At 47.1% G+C, this 14,559-nt stretch overlaps 1 protein-coding gene across 1 annotated transcript in view; it reads right to left on the bottom strand.

The window, feature by feature from the left end:
- ALPK2 (alpha kinase 2) overlaps positions 1-14,559 on the bottom strand; it is a 129,345-nt gene that overhangs the window by 13,647 nt on the left and 101,139 nt on the right. The window contains exons 9-11 of the mRNA XM_084779253.1: positions 10,535-10,809; positions 9,006-9,094; positions 2,971-3,188 (exon numbers count right to left, since the gene is read on the bottom strand). Coding sequence (XP_084635379.1) covers positions 2,971-3,188; positions 9,006-9,094; positions 10,535-10,809 — 582 coding nt within the window. The remainder of the gene's footprint in view (positions 1-2,970; positions 3,189-9,005; positions 9,095-10,534; positions 10,810-14,559) is intronic.

The raw sequence follows: 14,559 nt of genomic DNA, 5'->3' as shown, positions 1-14,559 counted from the left end.
ACCTGGAGTGGCCAGGTAGGTGACAGTCGAGGGTCTGGAGTCCAGGCCTCTCTAAAGCCAGCTCTGGGATAGGATTGAATGGCAACCTGGTCCCACAGCTCTCCATCGCAGAGACCCAGGGAAGGCAAGCCGCAGGCAGAACATTCTGTTTCAGAAGTGCCTACCCAGAGCGTAGCAAAAATGCTGCCGTCTTGCTCTTCGGACTAGTGAGTCACCTGGAAGTGATGAGCCCAGCTTTGGTATGTGCACCCGTGAGCCAAGCCTGGTTCTTTGGAGCTCCCAGTGAACATTTTAAAAGCTGAATTATCTCATTTACCCAAAGCTACTAACAAGGCCTGCTTCGTATTACTTTATTGTAGGAGGTGCTATGATTTTAAAAAGATAGCACACTGCAAAGGCCCCTTTGGACACCTTTTTTTTAATGGGAAGTCCCCTCTACACCCCAGCTCTAAGTTTGTTCCAATAAGGTCCAATTTTAAAAAGTCATTTGGTGTAATCTGAATTAATTAATTAAATAAATAAATCAATATAAATTTTTTAAAAAGTAATTTGACTTCAGGTGCTTGAAACTTAGGCGGTGCGCTCTCCCTTGCTCTCACAGTTGGCAGCTGCCATTTTTGGCTTAGAAAGATAAAATGCTAAGGTCAGGGGAGATGTTTTAGTGTGGGCATGAGGATGGAGTTCCTGGAACCCACCTAGAAGCTGGATGTGTGTGTGTGTGTGTGTGTGTGTGTGTGTGTGTGTGTGTGTGTGTGTGTGTAGTCTCACAGCACCTCTGGGGGAATTGGGAAGCAGAGGTGGAGAATTTCCCAGAAACTTAACTCATTTGGTTTAATTATTTGCTATCAATTCAACAAAGGGTTTTAAAACCATCACTGAAAGGTGATACTTTCAACTTGATGTGGACCTGTCAAACTGTGGCCATGGGTTGTTCGTGATGGGGGAAAGGCAGATGTCTGTTCTTAGCATCTGAGTTTGTAGATGGTCCTTAGAACACCAAGTGGTCTCAACAGGTCCCAGTCTTAGTTCCAAGTCACAAGCCTACATCTGACCCTACAAACTTAAAGTCCCACCAGACTTCTATTAGCAAACAAACGCAACCAGGGGAAGGTGACAACTGCACTTGTGTGTGTGTGTGGTTTTTTTTTTTTTTAATTTAAATTCTTAATTCCAGTATGTACAAAACTGAGACACGGCTTAAAGAACGATGAGCTGGTGCCATCATGGCGATGGCAATGAAGAGATTTTTTTTTCCCCCGAGCAGCAGACAGTAAATAAAGACTGTTACGAAGCACTGTGCCAACACATTTAAGTACACACATCATTTACGGAGAGACGTAATATTCCGCTGCGGTTGTTTACTAGCGCCTGGAAGCAAAACCAGCTGTGCGTGAAGCTCCAGGGTGCTGTTTTTCAGTAGGCAAAATACATTTAATGCAAAATTAACTCGGATGGTGACAACTTGGGGGGAGCAATCGTACAGCCCGAATCTGACTAGAAAAAATAGCTGTCTGTTCAGAATGGTACTTGTGTGTGTGTGTGTGAGTGTGTGTGTGTGTGTGTGTGTGTGTGTGTGTGTGTGTGTGTGTGTGTGTGTGTGTCTGTGTTGCTGCCTCCTCAGATCAGCTCATCTGAAAGACAGAGGTGTTTCCTGACCCCGCTGACTCACAGGAGTCCCTCAGAGCCCTGTAGGAGATATTCACACATCAGAACCCTTTAATATCTGGGGATACTTGAAAAGACTGGGGATTAAATCGACTGCAAGATCGTTAGTCACTTTGTGCAGAAAGTCTTGTATCCAGCCAGAGTCTGAAAATGTAGGTTGGAATCTTGGAGCCGTAAGATGGGGAGCACACTATGTTCTACACGGCATTATCATGAAGAGTAAGTAAAAAAAATCATAGAAATGTGAATACTTGCCAAAGCTGGAGAAAGCCAGTCCCTCCTGTAGTCTGGCCACTCTGCTGGATGAGTGCTCACCTTCTCGCTTTGACAATGTGCAACAGGCCCATGAGATGTGGTCATTAAGAAAAGCTCCATAAATGGTGCATACATGGGCACTTCTCTGAATATGTTTGCAAATTCTATCTGTCTCTGTATGTCTTTGTTTCTCTCTGTGTCTCTATATGTCTGTCTCACTGTCTGTCTCTGCCTGGCTCTGCCTGGCTCTGTTTGCCTGGCTCTATGTCTCTATTTTCTGAACAGTGCTTCAAGCACTGAGGAACCACCGAGTTCTCAGTTCTCGGGTGTGAGTCAAGCTGATTAATAAATTCTATTTTATATATGTATAGATGTGTATATATATATTTATATATATATATACATATAAAAATTGAGGCAGGCAGTCACACGTATGAACACCCAGTTTTTACTTTGCTGGAAGCCTACACTGAGCACTCTCTCCAGAATTACCTGCCCATAGATTGAGGGAGCAGGAATAAATATCCCCAGCTCCCATTAGCACCAGCCAAATGCTGCTCATGGTGGGGACACTGACTCCCCTGTACTCGCTTTTTGCTACATTTGGCAAACCATTAAAAAACATGTTTTTAGGAAAAATGGTCCCTGCAGGTGGAGCCAGGCAGAAAGGACAATGGTAAGTTACCTACAGCTTCTGTGCAAAAAATTTCTTTGTCCCTCTTTATTTTCCAAATAATAATGCTGCTGAGAAAAATCTGAACTGTGCCATTTGATGACGATGAGGTGTTCTCATACAAGGGTGCTAACCTCTAGTGGTTTCCAAAATTCCCGGCACTGTCACTTCCTAGCTGTCAGCTTTTAGGCCAATGGTCCACCTCCCCAAGCCTCATTTCCAACAGGGCTTCCAACAGTACCAGCTTGGAGAGAAGAGGCTCATTGGTACCCAACAGACCTATTCTCCTCTTCCCTTCCCTTCCTTTCTTTCCTCCTACCCTTAGGAGTACCCCAGGCCCACAGCACCCACAGAGCTGGGCAATCTGCCCTACTTACCCTGCATGTCCGTGACCAGGAGACAGCCACTGGTTTTCTGATATACCCAGTGCTGGAAGGTGCAGCACTTCTGACCAGCCTCCGAATCTCTTCTGAGGAAGTTGATTTCCTTCCCATCTCGGATGGAATACTTCACGAACTCTCCAATCAGCTCCTCTTCCACTGTGGCGTACGGGATGTTGTTCTCAGGCCGATAGATAAGAAAAATAGGAATGATCCTGTCAGGGAGGAAGACACGGTCACACGTCACATCCTCAGATGGGAGCACAGTCTGGGCATTCCCAGCACCTGGGAGCACAGTCCGGGCATTCCCAGCACCTGGGAGCACAGTCCGGGCATTCCCAGCACCTGGGAGCACAGTCTGGGCATTCCCATCTCCTGGGAGCACAGTCCGGGCATTCCCAGCACCTGGGAGCACAGTCCGGGCATTCCCAGCACCTGGGAGCACAGTCTGGGCATTCCCAGCACCTGGGAGCACAGTCTGGGCATTCCCATCTCCTGGGAGCACAGTCTGGGCATTCCCAGCACCTGGGAGCACAGTCTGGGCATTCCCAGCACCTGGGAGCACAGTCCGGGCATTCCCAGCACCTGGGAGCACAGTCTGGGCATTCCCAGCACCTGGGAGCACAGTCTGGGCATTCCCAGCACCTGGGAGCACAGTCTGGGCATTCCCATCTCCTGGGAGCACAGTCTGGGCATTCCCAGCACCTGGGAGCACAGTCTGGGCATTCCCAGCACCTGGGAGCACAGTCTGGGCATTCCCATCTCCTGGAGCAACAGGGCACACAGTCAATCCAGTCTCCACTGTGTATTTTACTTTATGCTTTTGCAGTGTGCTCAGGTATTATTTAATGATCTAGAAGACTGCTTTTGTTTCTAGAATTGGTTTGAAACTCCTCATTGTCATTATTTTGTTTGTTTTTATTTTTTATTTTTTTTAATTTTATTTTACTAATTTATTCATATTACATCTCAATAGTTATCCCCTCCCTTGTCTCCTCCCATTCTTCCCTCCCTCCCATTTTCCCCTTACTCCCCTCCCCTATGGCTGTGACTGAGGTGTTTGTTTTTTAAGACAGGGTTTCTCTGTGTAGCTCTGGCCTGTCCTGGAACTTCATCTGTAGACCAGGCTGGCCTAAAACTCAGAGAGGCACCTGCCTTTGCCTCTCAAGTTCTGGGATTAAAGTTGTGTGCCGCCGCCCCCTGACTGCACCACTGCCTGGCTTTCATTATTACTTTTGATACCATCTTGTTTGAGATACTATCTTACTGCCAGCCCTGGCTGGTCTTGAACTTGCTATCTAGACTATATGCTGGCCTGGAACTCACAGAGATTGGCCTGCCTCTGCTGGGATTAAAAGTCAAACCGCCATGTCCAGCTTTGGCTTTGCTTTATTTGTTTATTTTTTTAAAATTTACTTTATGTATATGGATGGTTTTGCCTGAATGCATATACACCACATGTGTGCTGGTGTCCACAGAAGCCAGAAGAGGCCATCAGATCCCCTGCACTGGCGTTATAGAAGACTGTGAGCAACCATGTGGTTGCTGGGAGAGTAGTCAGTGCTCTTAAATGCCAAGCTCCATTTACTGTTTTTGTTTTTGGAGGTTTCACCTAGGTAGCCAGGCTGGCCTCAAACTCACCAGGTACCTCAGACTACCCTAGAATTCTAGCCCTCCTGTCTCAGTCTCCAGAGTGCTGAGATTACGGGCCTGAGTCAAGATACCAGGCTCTATCATTTTATCTCAGTAATCCACTGGATCAGTAACTATCACCACCTATTCATCCATCCACCTACCCACTCATACACACACACACACATACATACATACATACATACATACATACACACCCACTCATACACTCATCTATCCATCCATCTACCCACTCATCCATCTACCCACCCATCCACCCATCCGCCCATCCATTTATTAAGCCAGCCAGCCACTTCCCCATCTATCCATCCATCCTTCTATCCATCCCTTACTTATACATCCTTCTTTCAGCCAGCAAACACTCTTCCTCAGTGACCTCTCTGTGTTCTCGGTGTTAACACTCTTCCACAAACAGCAATAAAGAAAACAGAGGCTCTGCCTCTTCCCCCCATGAAGCTTACATTAGAGGGAGAGCTCAGAGTCTTTGCTTATTAACAAAGGACATTTGAATGAGACCTCAGGAAGCTGAAAGCAGCCACAAGGACATCCAGGAAAGGAGGAGGAGCAAATAAGGGCTCTTAAAGCAGCCCTTCTCAGTTTAGGATGCTGGCCTCTGCATCTTGTTAAAGAGATGTCTAGGGGCAGTCGGATGGGAGGAGTATACTGCAGCTGTGGCCTTGATGCATACCCTTAATAAACAGGCTGGCCATCAAGCCTCTGTCTGTCTATCATGCTTTGTCACAATTGCAGTGCTCAGGGGGACCTGCTGAAGACTCTTTTCTAGCCAATTACCTACCTACAAAAGGATTCAAGGTTTGTCCGGGTCCTTATTAATTCTGTAGCCTTTGGGGAATGAGGAGCCAGAACAAAGTCCTGGTATTATTCACAATCTCAATTAGCCTGGTCTCTGCCCGGTTGGAGTCATTTGCATAGACAGTGTGACACCATTGATATTCATGAATTCAAAAACAAAAACTGCAGGGAATATGGAGTGTTTTTTACTTCAGGATCCCAAAAGCTCCCTAAAAGAAAACTGCTTCAGGGGCTCATTTCTGGAAGCATATCTGTGTGTGTGTGTGTGTGTGTGTGTGTGTGTGTGTGTGTGTGTGTGTTTGGGGGGGGGGGGAACCCACAGTGGGTTCAGTTTCCCCGGATCCCAGCAGTATGGGTGTGCCTAGAAAGGCTATAAGTGTGCAAGGCCAGCTCAGGGCACGTACACCTGCCATGGGGAGCTTACATCTCAGACTTAGGCTCCCTGAGTGTCTGGCCTACCCATCCATCACAGAGCACTTACCCTTCCAATGCTATAATCACTCATGTCACAAATTCTCCTATTGTAAGGAAGGAAACAATTTTTGATTGAAAAAAAAATGTCCTCATCTATTTTCAGGGCTATAGCCTGTTTGGTGGATATGGACAAAACCATTTAAGCTTCACTCCCTACTTGCACCCGCCCTTCTAAGTCTCTAAACCCATCTTGATAGCCACCATGTAGTCTTTTCCTTTAAAAGGGCCCCAAGTAGCACAAGAGTCAAGCTACACAAAATTTGGGTCTGTTCTTGCTGTAGGACACCATGGTTCTCTATGGGGTAGATGCATTAGCGTCTTTATGGCAGGCACTTAGAAACTGCTTCTGAGGGTCAGTGAGAGATGGCTCACTGGGTAAGGGCACTTGCCACCAAGCCTGATGACCTAAGTTCAATTCCCAGGATCACCATGGTCAGAGAGAATCTTTTCCTACAAGATATCTTTTGATTTCCACACATTGACTGTAACACACACACACACACACACACACACACACACACACACACACACACACACACCATAAGCATGTAATTAAAAAGAAGGGAGAGTTGCTTTTGATTAAAAGCACTGACTCCCCCATGTGGCGCCACAAGGTAACTAAACACAGACTGAAAGCTTGGCAGCTCTGCTTTCATTTTGTGTCTGACTCCTTCCTTTGGGCCAGACTCCTGCTTGATTTTGCCTAGACATGTTAAACACTTAAAGAGTAGCTTCCTAACTATCTCACCCCCTACTTCAAGGCTGGAGCCACAGAGATGAGCCATCCTCCTAACCCTTGGATTCTAGAAACAGCAAGACCTCTCAAGACAGACTATACGCTAAATAGGTCAATTATCCACAAGGACAAGGCTGCACCCTGGAGCAGCAGGTAGGAACCAGATCACATCCTCAGGAGTGACAGCAATAGCAGCCCTGGCTCATTTTGCAGATAGAGGAGTATTTAATTATGCATACACCTGGCCCTCCCGATTGCTTCCTTATGCATACTCCTTGCCTCCTCCTGTGTTTCAACCTACACATCTTGTCAGTGCCCAACGATGAACCTGGAGTCATTGGGACCCTTTTTCATTCCTCTTCCCAATGCATGAGTTCAATCTCCTTTCTCTGGTTTCCACCATCACTGGTCATACTGAGACAGGTGCCCAAGCCTAGCCTGTTGGAGCCTCCAGAGTGTGAGCTTTGTAAAACTCTGTTCCAGTTTCCACGTTTCCTCCCTTTCAGGCATAACTTAAGAGGCCAGAGGCCAGGAAAAGAGGGAATAAGAAAGACACCAGGCAAGTTCCTACAATATGAAATTGAGCTCATCCCCAACCGCTGTCTTAGTGTTTAACAGAAAGGAATCGTGTCTTTCCCCTTGGCAGCATAGTACTTTTGCTAAAGCTGCTGCCGAGTGTCCTTGTACTAGACATGAGTGTCACGTGCTTCTCAGCAGAGAGAGAGCAGAAAGCACTGGACTTCCTTCTGTATCGCACCACCCATGGGAAAGGGTTTCTGAGTGAACAGGGAGCATACGGATGAGAGCTGCCGCCTTCCTTCCCTCTTGAGCTCACGGATGTGTAAAGGGCTGCTTTTCCTTTATTTCCGGTGTGTCCTGACTTGGCCCTTTCTCTTTCTACTTAGCATGCAAATGTGACCTTATTATACAAACAGCTGATATACACAGGCTCCAGACTCTTAGAAATCTGCTGAGGCCCCCAGATACTTAGACAAGTGGACAAAGTATATCATTTCTGCCTAGAGGATCATGGGAAGTGGATTCTGTCCCAACGTTCCTGATCTTCCCTATTGTGTCCCCCCCTTCCTTACTGTGTCTCCGTAGCTTATGCATCTCATATTAGTTGTCCTGTGATAGTCTCTCGTTCTCTTGTATTTGTTTATTGCTTAGACAAGGCAATGAGGGTGAAATCCGTGAGAGGGGATGCATCTGATTTTCTCCTTAACATGGTAGCTGCCATGGCATCTGTTTAAGAATCCATTCTTCCATTCGCACGTATATTTACTTAATGAATATCAGGGCTGGTGAGGTGGCCGAGCAGGTAAAGGTACTTGCTCTGTAAGCCTGGTGACCCCAGTTCAATCCTTAGAACTCACAGAAAGTTGGAATGAGACAGCCAACTCCACAGAGATGTCTTCTGACCCCTATGTGTGTGCCATGGCACATAAGCGCCACTGTATTTGCAGGCACATACACAATAATGATGATAAACTTTTAAAAAATACTTGGGTTTTATGTGTGTGGGTGTTCTGCGCGCCTGTGTGTCTCTTCTTCATATTCATGTAGTTCCTGTGGAAGCCAGAAGGGGGCATCTGGTCCTTTGGAACTGGAGTTACATAGAGTTGTGAGTGCTCTAGGGGATGCTGGGAATTTCATCTGTGTTTCTGGAAGTGCTCTTAACCCCTAAGTCATCTCTCCAATGGCAGGAGAAATGGCTCAGTGACTAAGAGCACTTACTGTTCATGCAGAGGACTCTGGTTTTGTTCCCAGTACTAAAGGTTCTGGGAGGTTCCCAGAGGTGCTGGTGGTTCACACACGCCTCTGACTCCAGCTGCAGCAGATCTGATATCCTTCTCTGAACTCTGCATCTTCACTCACGTGTGCACATCCCCACACAAACATACACATTACATGTACACATATTTACATTATTAAAATTAACTTATTTTTTTATTTGCATGGATTTTTGCATGCATGTATGCCCGTTCACCATGATCATGCAGTGCCCACAGAGGCCAAAAGAGGGCATCAGAACCCCTGGGGCTGGAGTAATAGACAGTTTTGAGCCACCATGTGAGTGGACTGAACCCAGGTCCTCTGGAAGAACAGCCAGTGTACTTAACCACTGAACCATCTCTCCAGCCCCACATAATTTTTTTTTAATCAGGCCTTCTCTTACACCTCTGGAGACTAAGCAAGAACAGGACAGCGGCCATGTGATCCCTCACAGAGTTTACAGTCAGAGAGACGGAGTCAAACACTTGATTAATGGGGTCCTCCTCCCCCTCCTGCCCTTCCACTCCCACATGCACAGTAAACCAGAGGTAGTAACACATGGGAGGCTCCACAGACTTACTCTGGCACCTCTCCGAAGCCCTCCAGAGGCTGTGCTTCAGCAGCGTAGATCTTGGCATAGTATCTGGCAGTATTCTGAACGTAGCACTCCTGCATCACCCAAATCCAATGTAAGTCCGAATGATTGGAAGAATTCAGAATATTGCTCGGCAAGACGACATATAATTCCAAGATTACTTAGATAAATAGAATCCTAAGCCCATCATAGCTGGTTGGCATCACAGAAGCAACTTTTTTTTTCAGTGCTGGGGACCCCTGCCAGGACTTTGTGGATATTAGGCAAGTGTTTTATCACTAAACTACACCCCAGAAGCAAAACTTACCCTGTGGAATTGGCTAGTGGTAAAGGTGCTGTGAACAGAAATTACTCAAGCCAAGGTCTGGTAAGTGACCTCTCAGGCCAAGTGTTTGGGAATTCTATTTCTAGAACCAGGCCTGGGGAAGGTTGTCGCTGCCCTATGAGGACTAGCCCTTTGGCGTGATGTCAGACTGGTAGTGGGGGGGGGGGCGGGCACTTGTTTTCCCCCAGAGCCTCCTCAGTTCCTTTTCAGGGGTATAATTTGACCAGTAAATAGTAGACATTTGGTAAGCATCCTTCTTAGGAAAAGCTAAGCAGATTCTGCTTTCTATGCTGGAATGGCCGTCTGCTCAGGGGTCAGGATGCTGTTGGGAGGTCCTGTGACTGGGTCATGTTTGAAAGGAAAGAAAGGAATGGGAAATGAAAGAAGGATGGAAAGGGAGGGAAGGAGAGGAGAGAAGAGGCTGGTTTCGGGGGGAGAAAGCCACACAAGTGGGGACTCTGTCTCACTTGGAGCACAGCAGTTGCCCTGAAGAGCACACAGAGCCCGTGACATTTCCACAGAGAGGACCGTGGGTGGTCAAAGTTCTAGACCTAACTCTAGCCGCTTGGCCACTGCCAGTGTCAAGGTAAACCACAGGGGTCAAGGCGCAGCTGAGGAGAAGGTGGTGTTCTTTGCCCCGTGAACTCCCCCCTTTCTTCCCTCTTTCCTCATCATCCGCAGCTTAGTTTTGAGAGAGATAATTCAGGTAGACACTTCACTCATTCTCTCCTTAGAGTTTATAGGCAGACTTTGAACAAACGCAAGAAAGGAGGAAACAAGATGGCTCCTGAGCCTGCTCTTCGTTCTTTTCCCTCCTGCCCCCACCTCTCCTCACAGTCTAATGCTGGTTTTATCTGTCATCAGGGATCCCAGCATCACTGCCACTTACAACACCTCCTTCTCTACCACCCTTTGTCCTGGTGGATTCACATCCTCAGTGACCAAAATGGTCACAGCCCACTGAACCCCAAGGTGACAAAAGAAAACGTGTCCCTGGGCTAAGCCCCAACTCTTTGTGAGAACTGAGAAGTGAAGACGCCCCCTCCCCCAAACATTTAGCCATAACCCACACCCTGAAGACGAGAAATGCCCTTGTGGAAATATCCCTTTCAACTCCGAGTCTCATTTTCATCTCACGTTATACATCATTCTCCCACCCGAAGGGACACCCTTGGGCTCACCGACCCACCTGGGCAGCAAGTTTGTAGTTCCTCTGCACATGTTCATCATTATTTCTGGTCCCGTGGGCAACAGCGTTGTGCACCTTGAGCACGCACGCATGGCCGGGCTGGAAGACGGGCATGAGGCCCTGCATCACGGTGCTGCGGAAAGCTTTGCGGTGTACCCCTTCGCCGAAGTGAAGTTCCTCCGTGGAGATCTGGCCACGCAGGTGGTCCCCGAAGTAGCTGTCGTTGAAGACATCTTCTTTGAAGATGAGCTGGCTGAATTCAATTTCTTCACATCCTAGAACACAGTACAGCTTTCAGGGGACAGAGCCATTTCCAGTCCTCGTCTTTGGCGCACTATTATCCCTTTGTAAGGATGATGACAACGTTGACCGGTAGGACCCAGAGGGACAGAGCATGCTTAGCGCCCAACAGTGATAGAGCTAACAGGAGTTGGGGCAGGGAGTGAGGAGAGAGGCCACTGAAGGAGAACGTGAGGAGAACAAGGAGGGTTGTGTGTACAAGGAAAGATTGGTTGGAGCAAAGCTGAGGAGGCCAGGAAAGACGTTTGCAGATCTGGGAAACAAAACTGGAGACATGGAGGGCAGCCAAAAGCAAGTCGAGAAGGTGGGTAACACAGAAGAGGGAGGAGCACTGTTGAGGAGAACCCAACAGCACTCTCCCAAGTGTCTCTCCTTAGTGCTTCCTCAGGGGGAATTTGGGGATTTTTTTTCCTAGGTGTTTTACTTCAAAGTGCAAGATATAGTCACATATCTTATGTACGTCAATGTTCACACACAAGATCAGTAAAAATCCCTCATGTTGGGTGATACTACCTGTACTAAGGAAGAATATTTCTCTCTCTCTCTCTCTTTCTCTCTCTCTCTCTCTCTCTCTCTCTCTCTCTCTCTCTCTCTCTCTCACACACACACACACACACACACACACACACACAAAAGAGTTGAGGTGGTTTGAACCTCATAGGTTCATATGTTGGAATACCTGGTCTTCATTTGGTGGAGCTGTTTGGGAAGGATTAGGGGGTGTGGTCTCACTTGAGGTATGTCATGGAGGTGGGTTCTGAGGCTTCAAAAGCCTCAGGTCATCCCCAGGGTGTTCTCTGCCTGCTGTGTGAGCTCTCCGCGCTGCTCCAGCAGTCTACTGCCATGCCTTCACTCTGCAATCATGGATGCTAACCTCTGGAAACCCTAATTAAATACTTTTTAAACATAATTTTCTTTGGTTAGCTTTTTATCACAGCAATGAAAAAGTAACTAATGCATGGGTCAAGGAATTTTCATTGAAGAGAACATTTAGAAAGTAGAATCATTTTAGATTTTTCATAAAAGAGCAGCAGGTTATTTTCTGGGTGACAGCTGTTAGATTTAACACGTGATGCAGTTGGAGCCAGTCACAAGCTGTCTTAAACTAGAGATGGTCAAACCAGACTTATCCGTTAGGTGAACAAAGTAGATGGCTTTCAATAAAACAGAATTGTTGGGGCTGGAGAGATGGCTCAGAAGTTAAGGACTCTGACTACTCCTCCAGAAGTCCTGAGTTCATATTCCCAGCAACCACAGGGTGACTCACAACCATCTATAATGTGATCTGATACCTTCTGGCCTTCAGGTGTACATGCAGGCAGAGCACTGTATACATAATAATAAATAAATCTTTTTTAAAAAACAGAATTGTTTAGATTGTTTTATGTTTGGGCAGGATCTTACTGTGCAGCTTTGGCTAGCCTGAAACTTCCTGCATTCACCAGGGTGGCCTCGAATGCAGCAGAATCCGCCAACCTCCTTAGTGCTGGGATTGAAGGTATGTACTTCTACACATCCGAGCTGTAAAAACTGAAATCTTTCTGGGCATTCTACAAGAAGATATAAATGAAGGACACGTGAAAAGCCCATTTCATGACTCTATACAGTAATATCTTTCTTCATGGGATATTTTCAAATCAAGAAAATTCACTGGGTGAAGTGTCCACTGTACAACTCTGACCTGAATTTTGATTTCCAGGACACTCACACAGACAAAGCCAGGCCAGTGCTGTGTGCCTTGAATCTTAGCATGGGGAGGGGTTGTGTTGTGGAGACAAGAGGACCAAGCAGAAGTGGTAAATAGTTACATAAGAAGCCCTGTTTCAAAATACTAAAGAGGAAGGACCCCCCCCCCATTGCCAGCCTCTGGGCTACATGCCCAGAAGCACCTCTTCACATATGTTCACATGCACACACACAGACACACACACACACACACACACACACAGAGACACACACACACACACACACACACACACACACACACACACACACACACGCATGCAAGTACACACATTTGGCCCAAGCAGCCTATGATGCAAACTACGTGTTAAGACTGTGGGGAGACAGGGTTATTCTCGAAAATTATTGCTCCAAAGTAAAAACCAGCAGATAGGAGGAATCCTCAAAATGAAGAACTGGGTGACCGGCTGGAGGCTGGCGAAGAAAGAAGGGAGGCAGACAGATGCTCTGAAAGGCCAGAGGCCAGATAAGAATGCACCTCATTAGCAAAGAGGACCGTGGAGCTGAATACAATTAAGACTCAGCAGACTGATTCGGGGCTTGCCTAGCAAGCACCATGCCCTGCCCCCTGTCGCCAGTACCACGCAAGTAAGGCAACTCAGAGGGAAATCATCAAATTTAATTAACTAAAGGTGAAAGTTGTTCCAGTGTAACTCTAATTATACCAGACAGTATTCTGTGCGGTATAATTAGCAATCCTGACTATAAATTCTAATGTGAACATCGCTTTAATGAGGATTAGAATTATGAGAGGGAAAAATTAAAAAGCTGAAGTTCCAGGTCATGGTCCCTGGAACATTCTGGAAGAGATTGCCTCCCCTGGGACAACACCCAAAGATGTCTTCCTTGGTGACACCTGTGCTGTTACCTTCGTGGATGAAGCATGTTGCTTCCCGTGGAAACTGGCAAGAGAAATTCCTTTTTAGGACAGCTTCTTCCCTGGGCAAATGACTCAGTGAGCAGGGCCAGGGGGACGGAGGGGACCCTCGGAAGGGACAGGGATATAGCACAAGCCATGGGCTGCAAAGAAGCTGGAAATTTCCTCAAAGCCTGAAAAAGGCCAGCGTTGTTCTGCCCCACCCTCCCAGCTGCCTCAAGTACCTGAAGGGCCAAGGGCGCTGTGCTGTGGCAGAGGTCACCTGCGCATGTGGTAGCACTGGGCTGGCTGCAGGGCTCTGTGGAGCTGCCCTGCTGCCGTGGGCAGTTCTTCTCAGCGTCACAACTTATTTTTTAAAAAGTGGCTGTGTTGGGGGTAATTTAGATCGCAAGAGTTGGAAGACTCAATAGATGTGAGCTTGTCCTAGAACAAAGGGTGGGGGTGGGTGGAAGCCGGTGGACAAGCCAGTTTCCTCAAGAGGAAATGATAGATATGTGATCCGGCGCGCCCAGACTGCCTGAGGCTGTGGAGGCCCAGCGGATGGCCTAGTGGGTGCATGAATAGCTAGGAGCAGCGGCTGTTACACTATAGAACACCAGGTGTGCCAACAGATGGCACAAAAACACACTCATTCATTCTTCACTAGGACACAATCAAAGAAGGTTATGTTCTGCTCACTAGGCAAACTGGAAAGGAAGTTGAAGAGTCAAAGTGTAAGCATCGGGCTGACAAAGTGGCTCAGAGGTTAAGAGCACTGTTTCCTCTTCCAGAGGTCTTGAGTTCAATTCCCAGCAACCACATGACGGCTCACAACCATCTATAGTAAGATCTGGTGCCCTCTTCTGGAGTGCAGGTGTATATACAGGCAGAACACTGTATACATGATCAATAAATACATCTTTTTAAAAAAAAGTGTAAGCATCAATGGCTGGAAGGCCATATGCAAGCAAGCAAGGCTTATGCCCAAGGGAAAACCCGCCAAAGACAAATGCTCCTGCACAATTTCCCTGAACTACATAGCTGCAGTTTGCTCTTTCCCACAAACAATACACTTGTAGGTGTTTGTGATCCGCTGAAATTCTAGCTGGGGCAATGGTCCTTGCAA

Source organism: Acomys minous, assembly GCF_964271855.1.
Source record: "Acomys minous genome assembly, chromosome: 4".
Taxonomy (NCBI): domain Eukaryota; kingdom Metazoa; phylum Chordata; class Mammalia; order Rodentia; family Muridae; genus Acomys; species Acomys minous.
This window is presented reverse-complemented; position numbering and strand designations above follow the sequence as displayed.